This window comes from Myotis myotis, unplaced genomic scaffold (genome assembly GCF_014108235.1).
Source record: "Myotis myotis isolate mMyoMyo1 unplaced genomic scaffold, mMyoMyo1.p scaffold_m19_p_8, whole genome shotgun sequence".
NCBI classification, from domain to species: Eukaryota; Metazoa; Chordata; class Mammalia; order Chiroptera; family Vespertilionidae; genus Myotis; species Myotis myotis.
This window is the reverse complement of record NW_023416390.1, coordinates 13,345,251-13,367,101: the sequence shown is the minus strand read 5'-3', so window position 1 is coordinate 13,367,101 and position 21,851 is coordinate 13,345,251. Positions and strand designations below refer to the sequence as shown.

The window sequence follows — 21,851 nt, the reverse complement described above, 5'->3', positions numbered from 1 at the left end:
TGGGACTATTTGGAATTTTATCTTCTTTTGGAAATTGGAAGATCTAGAAACTCTGGGTCTGCTTTTTATTTTTTTTACTTTTTATTGCATCAGTTTACTGGAACTGGTTTGAGTCCGTCCCCTGGAGATGAGCAAAGTTTGCCACCGTCTGCCCCTGGCCCACCCTGGTGGCCCATGTAAGGTATTTCATCCTGCATCCCTGTACAAAACAAGGCAGAGAGGATCTTGGGGAACATTGACGCTTGAGTGTGGGGGCAAGAGAAACTAAGTCACTGACTGAGCAGCCAGAAAGATTTTCAAGAAAGAGAAAGTGGTCAGCAGAGTCAGATGCTACAGAGAGGTCAAGTGAGAGGATGGAACTGTGTATGTGGAGTGTAGCAACAAAGAGGCCGTTAGTTTCAGATTCGTAGAACAAGAGAACTTTGAGGATTATAGCTACAACTTTTTTCTTCTTGTCCTGCAATATAGGGTTTCCATAACAATTGAGAGTGACTGGCATGGACAGGAACTCAGAAGGCATTTGTTGTAAAGGATGATTTATTTACTGGAACTAATAATGCTGTAGCCAAGTCAAGCACTGCTCTACTAGTTATTTCCATCACAAGAACAGTAGATAGATGCTGTATAGAAGATAGACATTATTTTTAGTATTAGATTTTTAATATGGATTATAGGGAAGAATTCTCAGTGGATTCTGTTAGCATAGCCCCGAAAGGGTGGGAGGGCCTGACTTAATGGAGAGTTACACTGTACCATTCAGAAAACCACTAGCAGCTGGAGAAGGCATTTTAGCTCTGCAGATTGTAGATTAAAATGATAATACTAATAAACTACTGTTTACAGCTTCTAATAGTTAACATTAAGTGATTACTGTGTGCTTGGTACCATGCTAAGTATGGTTCATGAAATGCCTAATTTAATTCTAAACAACTCAATGACTATTGTAATCACGCTTTACATACGAGAAAACTGAAACCTAAATTACTTGCCCAAAGTCATAGACCTAGTAATTAGGAGAACCAGAACTGAGTGCCATCTCTGATACCCACTAGAGCCAATAAGTGCTCTCAACATCTGCAAAAACTCTCCTTTACCTTTCTGATAAATCAGGTAAGGAACTCAACTACTTGTAAAGGCCATTTAAATTCAAGTTCATAATGCAAACTTATTTGTCCAGTGCAGTTTGGCATATAATAGACGTTCAATAAGCATTTATTTGATTTATTTAAAAATATTTAGTTTGAACTTTATACTGAATATTGTTCATATTTTTGGGTGATAGGATGTTTTTCTTCCCATCAGTTGATTTTCATTATTTCTAATTTTACTGCTTTTCACATTAGTATGTGGGATGTTAGTTTTTTTAAAAAATTAATATACTTATCTGTTTAGTATTTTATTACATTTTTTGCTCTATAAAGTTGAATTAAAAGTCTTTATAAAAAGCTTAAAATGTGGGAGGTAGGGAAGCTTTTTTAAAGACTTGAAAGTGACTCTGGGGTAAGTAACTATTCATTTCTATTAAATATATTTTAAAAAAAACCTAACATTCTGAGAATTTAGGTCCATGCTGGATTAAGAAAATGGTAAGGTGTGTTGGAGGTCTAGGCTGTTAAAAGGGGTAGAATATAAAATTACAGATGGCAATTAGGGGAAAATGCTGTGGCGGTGAAATGAACATGCTTCTGAAACCTGAGACTCAAAAGAACAGTCATGACGTATAGAGATCCCACATGGAGGTGGTGCAGCAGCAGTCCCAAAGAGAGTAATGTTCATATTTTTTGTCAAATTGGTTTATGGTTGCTGTTGGAAGACTGAAAGGGCTATAGGTGCTTTTGTTATAAGCTTACATTTCTTACTTTTGTCCCCTGCTAATGTCTCTGTATTTGCAAGATGAAAGAAATTATAGAAATGAATTGTTTCATTTTCCAGTTAAACTCAGCATATAATATCAAGGAGGATTGTGGGTTTTTTTGTTTGTTTGTTTGTTTTTAATATTTAACACCTAACCATATTTTCTACTCTTGAATTTTGGTAACATTTCCATTCTCATATGCAAATGTACACGCACCAGTTAAACATTAGGGTATGTTTAACATGGAGGTATTCTTTCTGTGAGACTATTCTCAATATAGTTGTTTTTGCTTTTGATAATAATTTAATAAGGGTTTCTATTCTGCTGCCACTCTAAAGTGCTTAATTATCTGCATTCTTCTCCTTAAGGGAGCATAAATCTGTTATATTCTAAGCAAATTATTTCCATGGTTGGAGAAAATATCTACTTATAGTTGTCTGGTTAGGATATTTTTCCCTCCTCTTTTAAGATAGTTAGCATGTGTTAAAAGGTAGAGCTTAGCTATAGCATTTCTTTATGGATTAGAGATATGGTAGTATTTAAATATTAGGGTCTATAAGACATTTGATTAAGATCATTTATAATGTTTCTCCTCTCTTTATATTTTACAAGGTGTGTCAAAGAGTGAAGGCCATGTGAACTTCACCTTTGGTGGAGTAATGGTAAAGAACTTGAGTTGTGGGAAGCTGGATATAAAGAATGAAAAAAATGTAGGGTCTTTTTCCTGAGAGCTGCCTTACTGATTTTGTCATAATGTCTTCTTTAATTAAAAAAGGAAAAACCTATTAGAGGAATAGTTGTTTCCAGTTTATAGACAAAGTGATTTTGATATTAAATAATACTCACTTAGAAAAGTTAGATTTCCAAGCAGAGGGCCATTTTCCCCAAACATTCTTTCGTTTTATGGTATTTAAAGTGAGTGAGTTCATGAGGGAATTGAAAGTTTAAGTATAAAGATTAAGTTGAGCTTTTAAAAGAGGGATTTGAAAATAGAGAAACCAGATGATTGTTCAAAAGTAAGATGCAAAGAATGATATAAAGTTGGCTTTTAGTAGGACTTTAAAACATTAAAAATCAGAGAAAAAATTAAAAGAAATTAAAAACATTAAAAATGAAACACATAGGAAGAAAAATTAATCACAGATGTAAAAATATTAAGATGGCAGAGGAGTTGTTTATAAGAGGTGAAATTAAACACCTTTTTGTAATGGCATGGGGATGATTAGCGGAGCTTCCTTCCCACCTAGTGGCAAATGCTGAAAAGGGGCAATTGGATAGATTACTGAATTCTTAGCATTAGAAGGACATTGACTTGGCAGATTTTAATACATTCTTATATATATTTTTGTTTTAAAAATACATTTTAAAATATGTTTTCATTTAATTTAGAGGAAGGGAAAGGGAGAGAGAGCTAGAAACATCAATGATGAGAGAGAATCATTGATTGGCTGCCTCCTGCACGCCCCCTATTGGAGATCAAGTCCCCACCCCAGGCATGTGCCCTGACTGGAATTGAACTGTGACCTTCTGGTTCATAGGTCAACACTCAACCCCTGAGCCATGCTGGCTGGCCTCTAAAGTAGTTTCTAGTCCTTAAATATAAAGACATTATTAGGTCAAAATGGGGGGTGGGGGGGTGGGGGGAGGGAATCAAGCCCTGTATAAAATAAAGAGGCTGGCCTTAGGCATTTTCATTCTAGAAGATATGGAAAAAAATATACAAATTTCGTAGACAAAAAAGTATCTGACCCCAGAATTTTATGTCCAGGTAAGCTATAGTTTAAGTATATTGTTTAATTGACGTATATTTCCAGACAGAAAAACCATGGCTGAGATTCCATAAATCAGCTTTGGGTGGGGGTGGGGGTGGAGGGGAAGGGGAGATAGAGAAGAGAGTTGACTATGTTTAAACCATTGAATCAGAGATGAATTAAAAATTAAATGGATTAGTGAGTAGCATGGAATAAATTTAAATGTAGAACCAACATTAAAATGTTATAAACTTCCTGGCTGGTGTTGCTCAGTGGTTGAGCATGAACCTATGAACCAGGAGGTCATGGTTTGATTCCTGGTCAGGGCACATGCCCAGGTTGTGGGTTTGGCTTTCAAGCTCGATCCCCAGTTGGGGTGTGCAGGAGGCAGCTGATCAATGATTCTCTCTCATCATTGAGGTTTCTTTCTATCTCTCCCTCTTCCTTCCTCTCTGAAATCAATAAAGGATATATTGAAAAAAAGAAAAAAAGTTATAAACTATGGCAATGTAGAAATCATAATACAAGGAAAAAATACTGCTTTGGGATGTGTGGTTTAGGAAATTTTTCTCATAACATGAGGTCAATCATGATAATGCTAAGTAGACTAATTTTCTTAGTCTGCAGTAAAAAAAATGTTATCTTAAGGACAAAGACTAAATCTTCCAAGAAAATAGGCTATATAATGAAACATGTAATAAAAAGAATCAAGAGCTAAAAGCAATGCAAAAAATCCTTGCATGATAAAAGGCTAATATGCAAATTGTCCCCTCGGGAGTTTGACCAACTGGGAGTTTGACCGCTCGCTGTGATGTGTGCTGACCACCAGGGGGCAGCGTGGAATGAAGGAAGGCCCCGATTGGCCCTGATCACTGGCCAGGCCTACGGACCTTACCTGTGCACAATTTCGTGCACTGGGCCTCTAGTAAAATAATAAAATTAAGATGAAATATTTTCCAAATAAATAAATATAAAATTATAAATTGGATAAACCCATTTATTAAAAGAAAATGACACTCATATTAGAGCAAAAAAGTCAAACCAATTAAGAGATGTCATCTAAATGGGACCAGCAGATAATATTTTAGTACATAGTTTAGGCTTTTCAGTCATACAATCTCTGTTGCAACTGTTCAGTTCTACTGTTATAGCATGAAAGCAGCTATAGACAACATGTAAATGAATTAACAGGATAGTGTTCCAGTAAAACTATATTTAAAAAAATAGTCATTGGGCCAGATTTGTCCTGTAAGCCAGAGTTTTCTGACCCATGATTTAAAAACAGTGCCTCACCAAACTTTAGAGTAGAAGGATGGGTAAATACTTAACTGGCAAATTGAAACAACAACAAAAATGAGAGTTCAAATATTTTTGTCAGACAAGGTTGAATTTAAGACAAAATTCATCACTTGAGTTGCATTTCCTAATGATAAAGAATGATAATCTAGTGGTTATGAATTTTATATATCAAACTAGAGGCCCGGTGCACAAAAATTTGTGCACTTGGGGGGAAGAGGGGGTCCCTTCAGCCTGGCCTGTGCCCTCTCGCAGTCTGCGACCCCTTGGGAGATAACGACCTGCTGGCTTAGGCCTGCTCCCGGGTGGCAGAGGGCAGGCCCAGTCCCTACGTGCAGCCCCTGGTCGGGCTCAGAGCAGGGCCGATTGGGGAGTTGGAGCACCGTCCCCTGTCATGCACAGAGCAGGGTGGATCGGGAGGTTTCGATGCCACCCTCAGTCACGCTCAGGGTAGGGCCGATTGGGGGGTTGGGGCACCACCCCGTCACACTCAAGGCAGGGTCAATGGGGAGGTTGCGGCGCCACCCCCTGTCACGCACAGAGCAGGGCCCATCAGGGGGGTTGGGGCTCTGTACCCTGTCATGCACAGAGCAGGGCCAATCAGGGGGTTAGGGCACTGCCCCCTGTCACGCACAGAGCAGGGCCAATCAGGGGGTTGGGTTGCTGCCCCCTGTCACTCACAGAGCAGGGCCAATAGGGGAGTTGGGGCACCGCCCCCTGTCACACACAGAGCAGGGCCCATCAGGGGGTTGGGGTGCCGCACCCTGTCACAGAGCAGGGCCGATGGGGAGGTTATGGCTCTACCCCGTCACACACAGAGCAGGGCCCGTGGGGTGTGGTTGGGGCGTCGCCCTCTATCACCCACAGAGCAGGGCCGATTAGGGGTTTGGGGCGCCGCCACTCTCACTCTCAGGGCAGGGCTGATGGGGAGGTTATGGCTCTACCCCGTCACACACAGAGCAGGGCCCGTGGGGGGGGGGGGGGTTGGGGTGCTGCACCCTGTCACAGAGCAGGGCCGATCAGGGGGTTGGGGCACCACAGCCTGTCACACACAGAGCCGCAGGGCGATCAGGGGGTTTGGGCGCTGCCCCCTGTCACGCTGATCCCGGTGCCAGGAGGCCTCGCGGCTCCGCTGATCCCAGTGCTGGGAGGCATATTACCCTTTTACTATATAGAATAGAGGCCTGGTGCACGGGTGGGGGCCGGCTGGTTTGCCCTGAAGGGTGTCCTGGATCAGGGAGGGGGTCCCCCCTGGGGTGCCTGGCCAGCCTGGGTGAGGGGATGATGGCTGTTTGCAGCTGGTCACACACCCTTCAGGGTGGGGGTCCCCAATGGGGTGCCTGGCCAGTCTGGGTGAGGGGCTGAGGGCTGTTTTCAGGCTGGGGGTGACTGAAGCTCCCAACCGCTCCTTTTTTTCTTTTCTTTTTTTATTCTGGGCCAGCTTTAGCTCTGAGGCTCCAGCTCTTAGGCCTCTCTGCTGAAAGCAGGTTTCTGGCCTTTGTTTACCTTCTGTATTTGAAACAATGTTGCGATCCTGCTGGCTGAAGCCCAGTGACTAAAGCAGGTTTCTGGGGGTTTGTTTAACTTCTATATTTGTAACATAGTTGCTTAGAGTTGCAGCTCAGAGGCCGGCAGTGGCAGGCGGGGAACGTTGGTTTCCTCCGTCACTGAAGCAAGCAAGCCTCATGTTAGCTTCCAGCTGCCTGGCTGCCGGCCGCCATCTTGGCTGGCAGTTAATTTGCATATCGCCCTGATTAGCCAATGGGAAGGGTAGCGGTCGTACGCTAATTACCATGTTTCTCTTTTATTAGGTAGGATAATACAGCTTTAAAATTTATAAAACAAAGAATATACAGAGAAACAGACAAATCAGTTCATAGTAGGGGGTTTTGACTGATCTCTTTGAGCTCTTGATAGAGCAACCAGACAAAATGTGTAATAATATAGTGGATGTTAATACCATGATATATGGTATAACAGACAACATACCCTAGGTACAATGAATGTGCTTCTTCAAGAATCCTTATGAGGCCCCAAAGACAACCTCAGTCAAACAAAAAAACCCCCAAATATATGCAGGTATGTTCCTTATTCTTAACTACAACTGAAACAAGGAAAACATAAAACTCTACCGTCTAAAACTAAATAACTCTTGGGTCAAAGGAGAAATTAAAATATCAAATCCAAATCAACTAAAAACTGCTGATATTCAAAATTCTGTGTAATAGTACCTTTGGGACATGGCTAAAGCAGTACTCTGGAAGATTCATAAATTACTAAGCAAGAAAAAATGAAAATAGAATAATTCAGCCCAAAGAAGTTACCAAAAAATAATAAATGAAAAGCAAACAGAAAGTTTATCAGCTCTGGCCATTGTGGCTTGGTTGGGTGTCATCCCACGCACCAGAAGGTTGCCAGATTGATTCCATGCCCAGGTTTCAGCTTTACCCCTGGTAGGGGGTGTGCAGGAGGCAGCTGATCGATAGTTTGCTCAAACATCGATGTTTTTCTCTCCCTCCTCCCTTTCTCTCTTTCTAAAAATCAATAAGAGAACGTATTATCAAAGATAAAAGTAGCAATTGATGAATTAGAAAACATACATGGAGATACTAATAACTCCAAGAGATTTGTATTCTTTGTGTTTTTATTTTAGAGGATACTGGGGAAAAAAACCAAAAAACATGAAACAGCCTCCTATTGAACCTGTCATGAACAAAGGGAGAAATCACAAATATCACATATGCAAGTTAATGAATACACTGAATATGAGAAAAAATCATATATATTTAGGAAATTAAATGTAAGAGGTCATATTGCTAAAAAGTATGGGAATAAATGTGAAAACCTGATTCACTATGAAAAAGCAGTACTAAGCCCAGCAGTTCTAAGGAACATCATAACTGCAGTGCTTTTTAACTTGCTCAAGAACATAGAAAAAGAGAAAGATTTTCTAAATTATTTTTTGAAATATTTATTGATACCAAATTCTGGCAAAGCACACAAACAGAAAATTTAGACCTTTCTCCTACTACAGAAATCTTAAATATTAGCAAGTATAATTCAACAACACATTAAGATAATAATACATAATGACCAAGTTGCTTTCATCCCAGGACTGTAAGAAGAGTTCAGTGTCAGAAAATAATAAACACCATATTTTTTAAAGTATGAAAGAGAAAAATGATCATCTTTCCCAGAAGCTGAAAAAGAATTTGGTAACATTAATCATTATGAGGTTTTTTAAAAAATAGGACAACTTACTAAAATAGGAATTAATTGATAACTTTCTTTACATAATAGGAAATCATGTTAAAAGTCAACATTATTACCTTGGCGGTGTGGTTCAGTTGGTTGAGTGTCATGCAGTACACCGTAAGGTTGCCGGTTCAGTACCCAGTTGGGGCACATGCTCAGGTTGTGGGCTAGATCCCTGATAGGGGGTGTGGGGGAGGCAGCTGATTATGTTTTGCTCTTGATCTTTTTCTCTCTCCCTTCTCTCTCAAAATCTGTAATTTTCATTTGTTCATTGTTTAACATGTATGAGGCACAGTACTTGGTGTGTTGCATGCTCTATCATTTGATCCTTGGAGCAGCTTGATGATAACATAGCTACTGTTATTATCCCTATTTTACAGATGAGAAAACTGAGGTTAAATGACTTGTTCAGGATAACAAAGTAAGTCCAGATTCTGAACTTGAGCAAATATATCTTCCGACTCCTGAAGCATTTGTGTGTCTTGCCATTCACTCGTATAAGGAATTTCATATTGAGTTTAGTAAAGGAGAGAGTATTTTTTGAGGCTTTCTGTAGCTGGTATCTAAGCTGCTCTATCAGCTATGTGGGTGACTTTCAGAGTGTAGAGGAAGGGTGTTAGACCACATCAGCCCACTGCAATCATACTTGACAGATTAGTTGATTCAATTTCATTGTAGACTATGTGGTCTTATCCTATATAATAAAAGGCTAATATGCAAATCGAACCACAGAACGACCGGTCGCTATGACATGCACTGACCACCAGGGGGCAGACGCTCAATGCAGGAGCTGCCCCCTGGTGGTCAGTGCGCTCCCACAAGGGGAGTGCCGCTCAGCCAGAAGCCAGGCTCACAGCTGGCGAGTGCAGTGGTGGTGGTGGGAGCCTCTCCCACCTCCACAGCAGCACTAAGGATGTTCGACTGACGGCTTAGGCCCACTCCCCAGGGGTCATCAGTCGGACATACCCTGAGGGCTCCCCAACTGCGAGAGGGAACAGGCTGGGCTAAGGGACCCCCAACCCCCAGTGCACGAATTTCATGCACCAGGCCTCTAGTAATATATAAATTCTACTGCTGGAACTTTGTGTTTAGAGAGGTATGAGTATTGTGTCCTTTCTTCCATTTCTTACTAAACCTCCAAAGACTCATAAACCATGATTATTATTCTATTTATTTTAATTGGGAGTGCCATGTAGTACCAAGAACTGAACTGAGTGGCGGAAGTGTGGTTGGGTGACTAGTCTTTGGGCTCAAGAAGTTTATAGTTTAGATGGGCTAAATGAGGGGGAAGATTAGAGGGAAAATTACTTTTTTAAAAACAGGAATTTGCTCTTTTTTAAATTTCATAAAAACATTTGTTACAAATTGCCAAACACTTGTCAACCTATCCAAAAATGTAGACTTTCTGAGGGAAGTTTGTGGTCCATCGGCATTGTAAAGAGATTCGGGTTCTGAAAATAGGTATAGCCTGTAAGCAGCAGTAATGAGATGAAAAGACCTTATGGCATTTGTTTGGTGGAAAACCCCTACCTGTTTTGAGGTATTTCCAAAACTTAACCAGAGGAGAAGTTATTTAGTTCAGTTTGGAGGGGTAAGGTAACTTAATATTTTATGCCTCTTATTACTTTAATTCAGTATTGGGACGTTGGATTACAATGAAGAATCCATCCCATTAGAAGGGTGATATAGTATTTTACTTCTGAGGTGAGCAAACTTCGCTTATTCCACTTTTGTTAACTAGGCCTTTTGATATTTTTATAGACAATCTGCTTCATCTTGATTCTGCAGCATTCCAAAGTGTGGTATCCTTTGGGTTCTCTTAACATTGCTATGGTGCAGAAGATTTAAAATCAGGTATGGCTATGGGGCCAGAAGTCGCTCAATGAAATTCTCAACTTAAATCTGCCTTACACTCTCTGATTTATCATTTGGGTTTCTTTTTTTGTGGTGGTCTTTTAGCTGATGTTCACAAGGAATAGAGTCACGTGATGTATGAAGGGAAACATATACACTTCTCTGAGGTTGACAATAAGCCCTTGTGCTCATATAGCCCCAAACTGTGCAAGCAGCGGCGACTCAACGGCTACGCTTTCTGTATCAGACACGTTCTGGAGGACAAGACTGCTCCCTTCAAGCAATGTGAATATGTGGCCAAGTATAACAGCCAACGCTGCACCAACCCCATCCCCAAATCAGAGGATCGTAGGTAAGATCTGGTAATGGGACTCAACCTTTGATTTAGTTAGGCTGGGATTTTTCTTTTTCTTCTCCTTTTTTCTTTTGATACAGTGAATGTAAAGGATGCTTTCCTGGAGTATTCTAACTAAACTTTAAAATGCTTCTAAAGATGAGAGATTGGTAATTTAAAAAAAGGGAATAGTAAATTTGGGGAATCATTTGAAAAGTATGTTTCAGTATTTTCTTTTTATATGGATTTAATAGACTTGCTAGGATTATGAAACTGTTGCTTAAAGTCTTAGTACTGATGTATTTAGTTTGCAGCCTTATAAAGTGTTTCTGACTTGTCATCTGCCTAAATGAGAAAAATTATAGGAACTACTTAGGTGTTGTAAGTAATGATAGTAATTTTGGAACTTTAAAATCTGTGCTTGAAAGGTAGAAAAGGGTAAGTATTTATTGAAAAAGAGTTATTCAAAAGAATGATTACTTGAATCACTCAGATGTACTTTTTATCAGACTTCTTTTTGGTTAAAAAGAATTCCATATAGAGTATGTTTACTATAAATTAGAAACTGTATTTTCGTAGTATGAGTGGCTGTTATCACTAGAATTATGAATTTATGCTTTGCTGAATTAAAAATAATAATACAGGAAGGTGTTTTAAAGAAGTCTTATGCTGGTTATTCATCTTTCATATTTTTAGGAAAATTCACACTAGATTTCACATATGATCTCTTTTTCTTCAGTTCTACAGAAACAGTGTTGATCATTGTAGGTTATTACAATGAGGGGTGCATGCTTATTTTATAAGAAAGTTTCAAATATTTGTTATCTTTAGGTAGAAACTTTGAACTTTTTACTTTTCTTTTAGAGGTAAAAAGTTCATCCTTGTTCCATACATAAGCAGATGTCACCTGCATAAAAGGGTTGAAAAGGAATATGTATTTTATATTCAGAGTGAGCAATTTTTACCCTTTTAGGGTGAAATAAATAATTTGTGTTGATAGAGATCCCACCAAAATGAGTATAGTATAATGTGGTGATTTGGGAATACTCTGTTAGAATTTCTAATGAGCACTTAAGGCGTCAAATTACAATACCCGAAAGTTAGAAACAGCTGCTTAGTGAGGCAAGGAATAAAATTTTAATCTCAGGTGAGAAAGGGACCACTGTATTAGGGTAAACATATCTGTCCATTTGGTTTTAGCAGACTAAAAATGATAATTTCTTACCCCTGCCCCTTTTAAACTTAAAGAATGCAAGAACTTGGATTAATTTTTTACTTCGAGCTCCATTATAAATACATTTCTATAATTTTGTCTTAAATTCCATTTTTCACAGTTGTGATTGTTAACCTTGGATTTTTTTAAAAATTCAGCTGAAGCAAGTGTTATAGCTTACAGCAAGTAGTAAAGTGAGTCACTTCGAATTTGTCCAAAGTATTCTGTGAAGCATATGCCTTCACCTTTATATACTAAGAAATTTCCTCTTTTTAGAACAAGATAAGGGAAAGGATTTTTGTGTTGCTCTGTCAAGAGAAGCTACTTCTTTTTTCAAAGTTGGTCCAAGAACATATGAATATATATATATATATATATACATATATATATATATATATATATATATTTACCCAAGGATATTTTTTCCATTGATTTTTTTTTAGAGAGAGTGGAGGGAAGTGGAGAAAGGGAGAGAGACACATTGATTGGTTACCTCCCGCACTTGTACTTGCCTCCACTAGGGCCAGGAATCGAATCTGCAACCCAGGTACGTGCCCTTGACCGGGAATCAAACCAATGACCCTTCAATCCATAGGCCAATGCTCTAACCACTGAGAAAAACTGGTCAGGGCTATAATTTTTTGGGTATTGGTATTTTTGTTTGTAGGGTTGTTTGAAAATAGAATTAAAGTAGACTTTAACACAGGTAATATTCTTATGTTACCTCAAGAATTCCAAGCTGAATTTATGTAATAATATCTTGACCGGTGTATAAATATTGATAGTTGTAACTATACTACTGTAGAAAAGATTAATATTTTTTTTTTTTAAGAAAAGATTAATATTTTGAAAATGTACTTTCATTATTATTGATGCAATTACTACTTGGACACCTAGGTATTTGAGATGGTTTATATATTGTTTTAGAGAAGAAAAAAATTTAAGGATTTTTTTCCCATTGATATTTTTAGAGAGAGTGGAAGGGAGGAGAGACAGAAATATCGATGTGAGAGAGACATATCTATTAGTTGCCTCCCACACATACCCCAGCAGGGGCTGGGGATTGAGCCTGCAGTCGAGGTATGTGCCCTTGACCGGAATCGAACGCCGAACCTTTCAGTCAGCAGGCTGATGCTCTATCCACTGAACCAATCCAGCCGGGCTCAAGGATTTTTAATGGACAAAATTATCTGGTTGGTGGTCAGCTAGAGGAAGCTTCTTGATATCAGTGCTAGCTTATCTGGTGTGCATTATAAATGCTAACTTATGAGTTCCAGCTCTTTGAAATAGAATAGTGTTATATGCTCAGTAGAAGTAATGGTATAATTAAAAGGTAAAAATCATTTTCTAAGCTAGGGCTCATTATTGTACCCTTTTTTTCAGAGATCATGGTTATATTAAGTTGGTTATTTTATATAATATTTTAAATTTAACTTTGCTATAATTTATATATATATATATATAGATGTGTGTGTGTGTGTGTGTGTATATATATATATATATCTATTTTACTAGTATGTATATATTAGCCAGGAAAACTCGTCATCTATATGTTTATTTTCTAAAACAGTTTAAGATAAAATTCACATCCCATATGTTTACCCATTTAAAGTATATAACTCAGTATTTTTTAGTATATTCACTGGGTTGTGCAACTGTGGTCACCACAGTCTAATTTTACATTTTCTTCCCCCCAGAACCCCATTAGCAGTTACTAATTCTTTTAGACTAGAAATTCACGTTTGCACACTTATTTTAAATGCTAGTAAGCTGTTCGAGGTGTGAAGAGGTGGAGGTTTAGGAGTTCTGACTGTTGTGATAGTGCCGCCAGTGTGGCTGCAGTGCGTGCAGAGCGAGGCTGAGGGAGTACTATTCATGCATCAGCCTCTGCTGTGTTACATGATGAAGCACATAGTGGCCTCATTTACCAGTTCAGGCTGCCCACATGTCAATGACCAGGAAAGTCTGATTTGTAAATTAAAAAAACAACCCATCTATTTTTCTTCGCTAAAAAAACTAATCCATTTGTCAATTTGAAAGTGAGTTGAAAACAACAAAACCTTTATTCTATACTAGAGGCCTAGTGCATGAAATTCATGCACAGGTAAGGTCCCTAGGCCTGGCTGGTGATCAGGGCTGATTGGGGCCTTCCTTCGTTCCACACCATCACCTGGTGGTCAGTGCATGTCGTAGTGAGCGAGTGAACTCACAGTCTCTCGGTCGAACTCCTGAGGAGACAATTTGCATATTGTGCTTTTATATAGAGAGATTGGGAAGCGTGAACTCCTGAGGAGACAATTTGCATATTAGGCTTTTATATAGAGAGATTGGGAAGTGTCTACAGTTACTACAGTTATCCCTGAAGCCCTTCCTCTTGTTGGCCAGCTTTATGAATCTGTTCTCTGTGTGTGTAGAACATATAGTGGCTACTTGACATTCTTAAGGATTACATCATAAGATCTTTTTTAAAAAATTGATTTGTTAATTTGAGAGACAGAAATTTGTTGAAAAAATTGATTCATTTATTTGAGAGAGAGAGAAATTTGTTGTTCCACTTACTTATGCTTTCACTGGCTGATTCATGTATGTGCCCTGACCAGGAATCAAACCCGAAACCTTGGAGTATCAGGAGGACTCTCTAACCAACTTATGGGCTGGGGCCCATAAGATCTTTATGAATTTCTAAATACTTGAATGGCTTTAGAACACATATTTTTTTCTCCGTAAGAGAATTTTAAGTGACTCTTACGAGTTACTCTGTTTGCTATGAATAAAGGATAACAAAGCGGTCTGAGAAGCAATAGCTGGGCCACTCAGTATTTGAGTGACTTCTGTCTGGCGGCCTCTGCATGTGTACAGTCACATATTTGCTTCAGCAAAATTGCCAGACTTTGAGGATTGCTTCAGAGGAGTGGAAGTGGCATGTATGAAATTCATCAATGTCAAGAGTTACTCTAATCATGCATTTTTAACATATTAGGATTCATATTTTATAAAATGTAGTTTTATATTTTGCTTTTCTTAATATATATCATGAACATTTTCCCATGTATGTTTCTGTTTTTAAAGGTACTGCAACAGCCACTTGCAGGTACTTGGCTTTATCCCGAAAAAAGAGAGGAAGAAAAAGAATGATCCTATAGATGAGGTAAAGGGCAGGCACCAGATGGATACCATGGCCTTTAGCCTGGCGGTGCCCACGTTGGCCTTGAAGATGCCCAACGGACTGGACGGCATGTCCCTCTCTCCACCGGGGGCAAGGGTCCCTCTCCACTACCTGGAAACCGAGTTGGAAGACCCGTTCGCTTTCAACGAGGAAGATGATGACCTAAAGAAAGGGGCAACTGTGAGAAAGAAGTTGCAGAGCAAGTTGGCCCAGAATCGTCAGCGCCAGAGAGAGACAGAGATTTTAAAAGTTCGGCAAGAGCACTTTAGTCCCCCTCCTGCACCTTCCCAGCAGCAGCCTCCGCAGCAGCACTCCAGCCTGTCACCTTTACCCGCGCCTGTCAAACCTCCAGCGCCACCGCAGGGCTTAGTCTGCAAGTCACCTCAGCCTCCGAACACCAGCCTACCACTGCAGGGAGTGGCCCCCACCACACACACTATAGCACAAGCGAGGCAGTGGTCTCACAAGAGGCCTCTGCCCCTCCTGCCATCCAGTAGGGCTCCTGTCGTGGACCCGCCCAGGACTGACCGGGTCCTTATGAAAGCCACAGCCTTCTCTCCACACTTCTCTTGTATAAGTCGACTGCAGAGACTGGTGAAACTGTGCACTCAGAAGCATCAGTTGGACACTGATCTGTTTCCCCATTTGGGTGAGTTATCTGTTTTACCGTATCATATATGTGTAAGACAACAAAATGTGCACTTTTGCATGAGGCTTTATCTTTATAACTACCACATACGTGATGGGGGAGAAGAACATTTGGATAGAGTGTCCCGTGGAAGATTCTGTATTTAGGTAGACCACCGTCAAGGAAATATGCTGCTGGAGAGGGTAATACTTGGTGAACAGGATACAGAGAAAGGAGTTGGGAGTTTAGAATCCCAGTCATAGCTTGTAATAGTAGCAGGGGCAGCAGCAGCAGCAGCAGCAGCAGCAGCAATAGTAAAAGGCAGTTGTGTTTGATTGCATGCCTCTGTGGTCTCAGTACCTGTGTGTCCAGTGAAGTTCTCTACATGTGTTATCGTAGGACTTTGGAATAATGAGAGCATTATTCCAAACTGCCAACAGTTTAAAAGAGAACTTGAAAAAATTCCCAAAGCAATTAGTGTTTATGCTTAAGAAAATCTCTTTGATCCCAAGTTTATAAAGATATTCTATATTTTATATTAATAGTTTGATTATTTTAGATCATTTAAATCTTTAACTCATTTGGAATTTATTTTTGAATGTGGTATGAGCTGAGATTCTGACTGGCGGAAAAATTATTTGCATGAGATGACAGCAATAGAAAAATGGGGAAAGGATGGGAATAGAGGAAGAAGAAATATAAGTGGTCAATAAACAAATAAATCTCAAACCCCAAAGCAGGCAGGAAATGCAAATTAAAGTAATAATGAATTCTCATCAGATTGGCAAAAATTATACCCAGTGTTGATGAGGATATGGGATCTCAGACATTGCTGGTAAGTAGTATTACAGTATTTGCTAAATCAAAGTATATGTACAGCCAGCAAACTCGCTTTAGGGATTCTGTCTTATGGATCACAATAATCAGAATGTAGGGATCTGTGTTCAAAGACGTTTATTACAGCATTGCTTGTCATATTAAAAATCTGCAAACAATCTTTATAACCAATAGGAAACCTTGAGTAAATTATGATGCATCTATGTTTTTGAAGTATTATGCAGCTCATAGAAAGAATGAATGAAATCTATATTTTTACCTGGCTGTGCCCATGATATGTATTAACAAGTAGAAAAAAATCAAGAGGCATTGTATAGTATCTTATTTTTGTAAAAATAAATAAACAAGGGACATCAATATATCTGTTGCTTGAGTATATGGATAGATGTTTGCCTATTAGGTGTGAGTATAGGTCAAGTGCGAGTGGATATACACTGCTGAGCTGTTAACATTGGCTGCCACAAGCAGATGGAGTGGACAGGGTGTGTTTTTAAGTAGCTGGGAGTTGTTTCTCCTATTACTAAACCATGTATGACTTTTGTTTATTAAAAAAACAAACAAAACTTAAAATATATAAACAAAAATAATAAAATGCTCCAAATATCATTAAGTTGAGTTCCTGCTATATGCACAGTTTTGTAATTTTTAAAAATTTTAGTAATGTATTACCAATTAGTAATTTTTCATACACAACATAATTTGTCACAGCTGAATACCTTTTCTAATTTAAGTAACATCCATTATAAATTGTTGTAGCTGTATAGCCTTGCAGTAAAACAATTAGTCATATCTTTAATTTTTCCTTCAAATAAGTTCCTAGGAGCAGAATTGCTGATTCCAAGCTTTTGCATTCTTAAAGAGGTTTGTGATAGGTGCTGCCAAATTTTCCTTCAGAATTATTTTGTCAGTTTACCCATTTGGCGGTGAATGAGAATGACACCTTCTCTATATCTTTATAGGCATGGGTATTAGATAATATTATTATTAATACTATTATAATTATTTTATGTTTGCAATTTTTATAGAAATTTTACTTTAATTTGCATAACTTAGATCAGTGTTTCTCAAATGTTGGGCCTTAGGATCCCTTTATCCTCTTAAAAATTATTGCGGACAACACAGAGCTTTGTGTGAGTTATAGCTATTGATATTTACTGAATTAGAAGTTGATACAGAAGTTTAAAAATAACTCATTTAAAAATAAGCTCACCACATGTTAACATGTTCTTTTTATGAAAAATAACTATGGTTTCCAAAACAAATATCATGTGAAGGAACAGCATTGTTTTACAAATCCGAATATCTGATCTACTAGAAGACAGATTCTCGTATTTCCTTCTGTATTTAGTCTGTCGTTATATGCAGTTTTGGTTAGTAGATGAAAGTGTGTCCTTACACGTTTGGAAAAGGGAGGAATACTTTAATAGTTTTTGTTTTTTTTTTCTCAAATAATTGTGCATATTCTTATTTGATTCTACACCAAAACTTGGTAAGTGTTAATTTCTTTAAAAGTAGTTATAATGTGGAATCTGCTATCAGATCAAGGAATTTTACATACCGTTACATTAAAATCCATTGATTTTCCTTGTACTTGAATGGATCATTTTAAAAAAATATATTTTTTATTTATTGATTGATTTAAGAGAGAGAGAGGGAGGAGAAGAGAGAAAAATATTGATTTGTTGCTCCACTTATCCGAGCACCCATTGGTAGATTCTTGTTGTGCTCTGACTAGGGATTGAATCCAAAACCTTGGGTATGGGTACCATGCTCTACCCAGCTCATTATGTAAAAACTAGAGGCCTGATGCACAAAATCCATGCAAAAGTAGACCTTCCTTCCCCTGGCTGCTGGCACCAGCTTCCCTCTGGCACGCAGGACCCGGGCTTCCCTCGCAGCCCCAGCTTCATCTGGAAGGACATCTGGTCTAAATAGCATTTTATCCTTTTATTATTATAGATTTAAAATTACCACCAATTTCATCAGAAAAGTCTGTTAGGAAGTTGTCATACTCTCAGTCAGGGGTCCTCAAACTACGGCCCACGGGCCACATGCAGCCGAAAACATTTATCCGGCCCGCCGGGTGTTTTTGCCGCCGCTGCCTGTCCTTAGCAGCCGACTCGTCCCGGGCCTGCAGTGCGCACGTGTGGAATGTCTGAGGGACAGTGAACTGGCCCCCAGTTTAAAAAGTTTGAGGACCTCTGCTCTCAGTGATGAATTCAAATTTTCAAAAAAAAAAAAAATCAAGCTCTCAGGTAAAACTTTGAAAGACATTGGCAACAAATAATGTCCATTGTCATTACTCTTTCAAATAAAAATGGTATTGAAGGGGGGAAAAAAAGCAAGTTTAGGTTACAGTTAAAACAGTCATGCAAGTACTTTTCCTCAAGACAGCCATCATACTTTTTTTGTATGCAACAGAGGTGCTTTATATATACTTCACATTTAGTCACACAGAATGTTATAAAGACATACACCAGTGATGGCGAACTTTTTGAGCTCGGCGTGTCAGCATTTTGAAAAACCCTCACTTAAACTCTGGTGCCGTGTCACATATAGAAATTTTTTGATATTTGCAACCATAGTAAAACAGAGACTTATATATATTTTTTTATTATTTTTTTATTTTTTTTTATTTTTTAATTAAATTTTTATTGTTCAGATTATTACATTTGTTCCTCTTTTTTTTTCCCCCCATAACTCCCCTCCTCCCAGTTCCCGCCCCACCCTCCGCCCTCACTCCCCACCCACTGTCCTCATCCATAGGTGTACGATTTTTGTCCAGTCTCTTCCCGAATCTCCCACACCCCTTCCCCCCCCAGGAATAGTCAGTCCATTCCCTTTCTATGTCCCTGATTCTATTATAATCAACAGTTCATTCTGTTCATCAGATTATTTATTCACTTGATTCTTAGATTCACTTGTTGATAGATGCATATTTGTTGTTCATAATTTGTATCTTTACCTTTTTCTTCCTCTTCCTCTTCTTAAAGGATACCTTTCAGCATTTCATATAATGCTGGTTTGGTGGTGATGAACTCCTTTAGCTTTTCCTTATCTGTGAAGCTCTTTATCTGACCTTCAATTCTGAATGATAGCTTTGCTGGATAAAGTAATCTTGGTTGTAGGTTCTTGGTATTCATCACTTTGAATATTTCTTGCCACTCCCTTCTGGCCTGCAAAGTTTCTGTTGAGAAATCAGCTGACAGTCGTATGGGTATTCCCTTGTAGGTAACTGAGTTTCTTTCTCTTGCTGTTTTTAAGATTCTCTCTTTATCTTTTGCTCTTGGCATTTTAATGATGATGTGTCTTGGTGTGGTCCTCTTTGGATTCCTTTTGTTTGGGGTTCTCCGCGCTTCTTGGACCTGTAAGTCCATTTCTTTCACCAGGTGGGGGAAGTTTTCTGTCATTATTTCTTCAAATAGGTTTTCAATATCTTGCTCTCTCTCATCTTCTGGCACCCCTATAATTCTGATGTTGGTACGCTTGAAGCTGTCCCAGAGGCTCCTTATACTATCCTCGCATTTTTGGATTCTTTTTTCATTTTGCTTTTCCGGTTGGGTGTTTTTTGCTTCCTCGCATTTCAAATCATTGACTTGATTCTTGCGCTCCTCTGGTCTGCTGTCGGGAGTCTGTATAATATTCGTTATTTCAGTCCGTGTATGCTTAATTTCTAGTTGGTTCCCCAATATAAGATCGAGGGTCTCATTAGTTTTCTTGTAGATCTCATTAAGTTTATCGGCGGCTTCTAAACAGTTCTTGAGAGACCTTAAAAGTGTGGTTCTGAACTCTATATCTTCCATTGACAATTTTGTCCGGTTTCTTTGTCTCCGCATTTTGTTATGCTTCCTAGTGGTCTTTGTTCGCAGTCTTATAGTTAAATCTTAATTGTTGTAGCTAATTCCAGGGAGGGTTTGACCTCCAGGCCAAGTGGCTATGAGAATCAGCTGTGTCAGCAGTGAGAGAACTTCTGTCCTCTAGGGAGGTGCTAATCTAGCCTTTGCCTGAGGCTATCAGGCAAATGCCTGTGTGCAGGGCTTGGGCAGGGCGGGTCGCACAGGATCAACAGGGTGGGCCAGAGAGAGCAGTTATGGCGGCTCTCAGTCCTGTCCCCAGGGGCTCTGCCTCTCTGAGTCCCAGCACCCGCTGCAAAGCTCAGAGAGAAAGCTGCACTCGCTCTGACCGAAGCCAGACAGTCCTGCTTCTCCCGTTTGAGTCTGGGTCCCTAAAGACTCGCCCGGATCTGGAGCTCAGAGTCTGCGACTCCCTCCCGATTGAAAACGCCAACCACGCCCTCCGCCGCCAGCCCGCTCCGCGCACTCCGCACCTCAGAACTTGACTTCAGCACTGCGCCTCCTCTGAGTGTCCGTATGCGTTTCTCTTTCCTCCTAGTTGTAGGACTTCCACTCAGCCAGCGTTCCTGTGGTTCTGGGTGATGTCCCTTCCGTTTTTTGGTTTCACTTCTGAAGTAGTTGTTCAAAGCAGCAAACTCCGGCGTTAACCTATGCCGCCATCTTGGTTCTAACCCTTTGACCTCAGGCAATTCTTCGAGACTTATATTTTTGATATTTATTTTATATATTTAAATGCCATTTAACAAAGAAAAATCAACCAAAAAAATGAGTGTCATAGGTTTGCCATCACTGACATATACTAAGGAATTGAGATTTAATGAAATAAACAATTTTTAATAAACAAGTGCTTTATCAAGAACATCCTTAAAACTTTATTGCTTTTATTTAACTGTAAGTCCTGGTGTGAAACATATACTGACTTCTAGTACAGTTTGTAGCCACTGCTTTGACTTACGCCAGCAGTTTTACCCATCATAGTTGTATCATCAGTGTAACTGTCAGCACAGTGAAAAAGACAAGTAATTTCTTAGTTTTATTTTAAAGACAGGGTTGACTTAAGGAACTCCCTTGTGAGTTTCAGGGACCCCTGGGAATCTTTGGACCACACTTTGAGTGAGAACTGTTATTTCAGATTATTAATATTGTGAATATTTGTCCGTATGGGTTTTTTTGGACATTTGTATTTCTTATTTCGCCTTTTCAATTTTTCATTCATTTTTAATGATGTGTTTCTGGGTTTCTTTATTAGTAAGAGCTTTTTATGCATACTTCGTGTTTGTTACAATACTTCTCCTCCCTCCCATTTGTTATTTGCTTTTAAATATCTATTATGATTTTGGAATGGAAAAGTTAAATTTTTTTTTTTTGGTTCCTAAGTTTTATTCAAGAACTCATACAAAATGTGCCAGATAAATTAGTTTTAATCCTCATCTTCCTCCTCCTCTTCATCCTGGTTTATCTGGAAGTAACACAATTCGTAACTCTTTGCTGTTAGCAACTACACACAACCAGTCACGTAGAGTATTCTTCTTCAAATATATTTTGGTGAGATATTTCAAATACCTTTTGGAAAAAGGCACCTCAGACATCTTGCTTCTTTCAATGGTTACAACCCCTCTGTCAAGATTCCCAGCTTTTCCATTCACTTTGATTCTCTCCTGAAGAAACTGCTCAAAAGTTGGCAGCGTCCATAGTTTTATCTTCTGGGTGGTGCAGTCAAGGGGAGCTTCAGAACCTGCTTCTCTTTTTTTGCTCCCCTTCGCCAGGAGCTTTTTCATGGGAGCCATGGCGGCCACGGAGGCAGATAA

The 21,851-nt window shown here is 39.1% G+C and overlaps 2 protein-coding genes across 6 annotated transcripts in view; one reads left to right on the top strand and one right to left on the bottom strand.

Annotated features, from left to right (window-relative positions):
• INO80D (INO80 complex subunit D) overlaps window positions 1-21,851 on the top strand; it is a 58,005-nt gene that overhangs the window by 6,203 nt on the left and 29,951 nt on the right. For 2 of the 5 annotated variants that reach the window (XM_036318848.1, XM_036318849.1), the window contains exons 2-4: window positions 9,919-10,011; window positions 10,117-10,363; window positions 14,628-15,373. In XM_036318848.1, coding sequence (XP_036174741.1) covers window positions 10,146-10,363; window positions 14,628-15,373 — 964 coding nt within the window. In that variant the 5' untranslated portion in view covers window positions 9,919-10,011; window positions 10,117-10,145. Of the gene's footprint in view, window positions 1-6,656; window positions 8,579-9,918; window positions 10,012-10,116; window positions 10,364-14,627; window positions 15,374-21,851 lie in introns of those variants that run through there. The other 3 variants (XM_036318851.1, XM_036318850.1, XM_036318847.1) reach the window with 3 other exon arrangements.
• On the bottom strand, window positions 21,476-21,830 carry LOC118661174 (60S ribosomal protein L22-like). The gene has a single exon (XM_036318864.1). The coding sequence runs from the start codon at window positions 21,828-21,830 to the stop codon at window positions 21,489-21,491; it is 342 nt and encodes a 113-aa protein (XP_036174757.1). The 3' UTR covers window positions 21,476-21,488.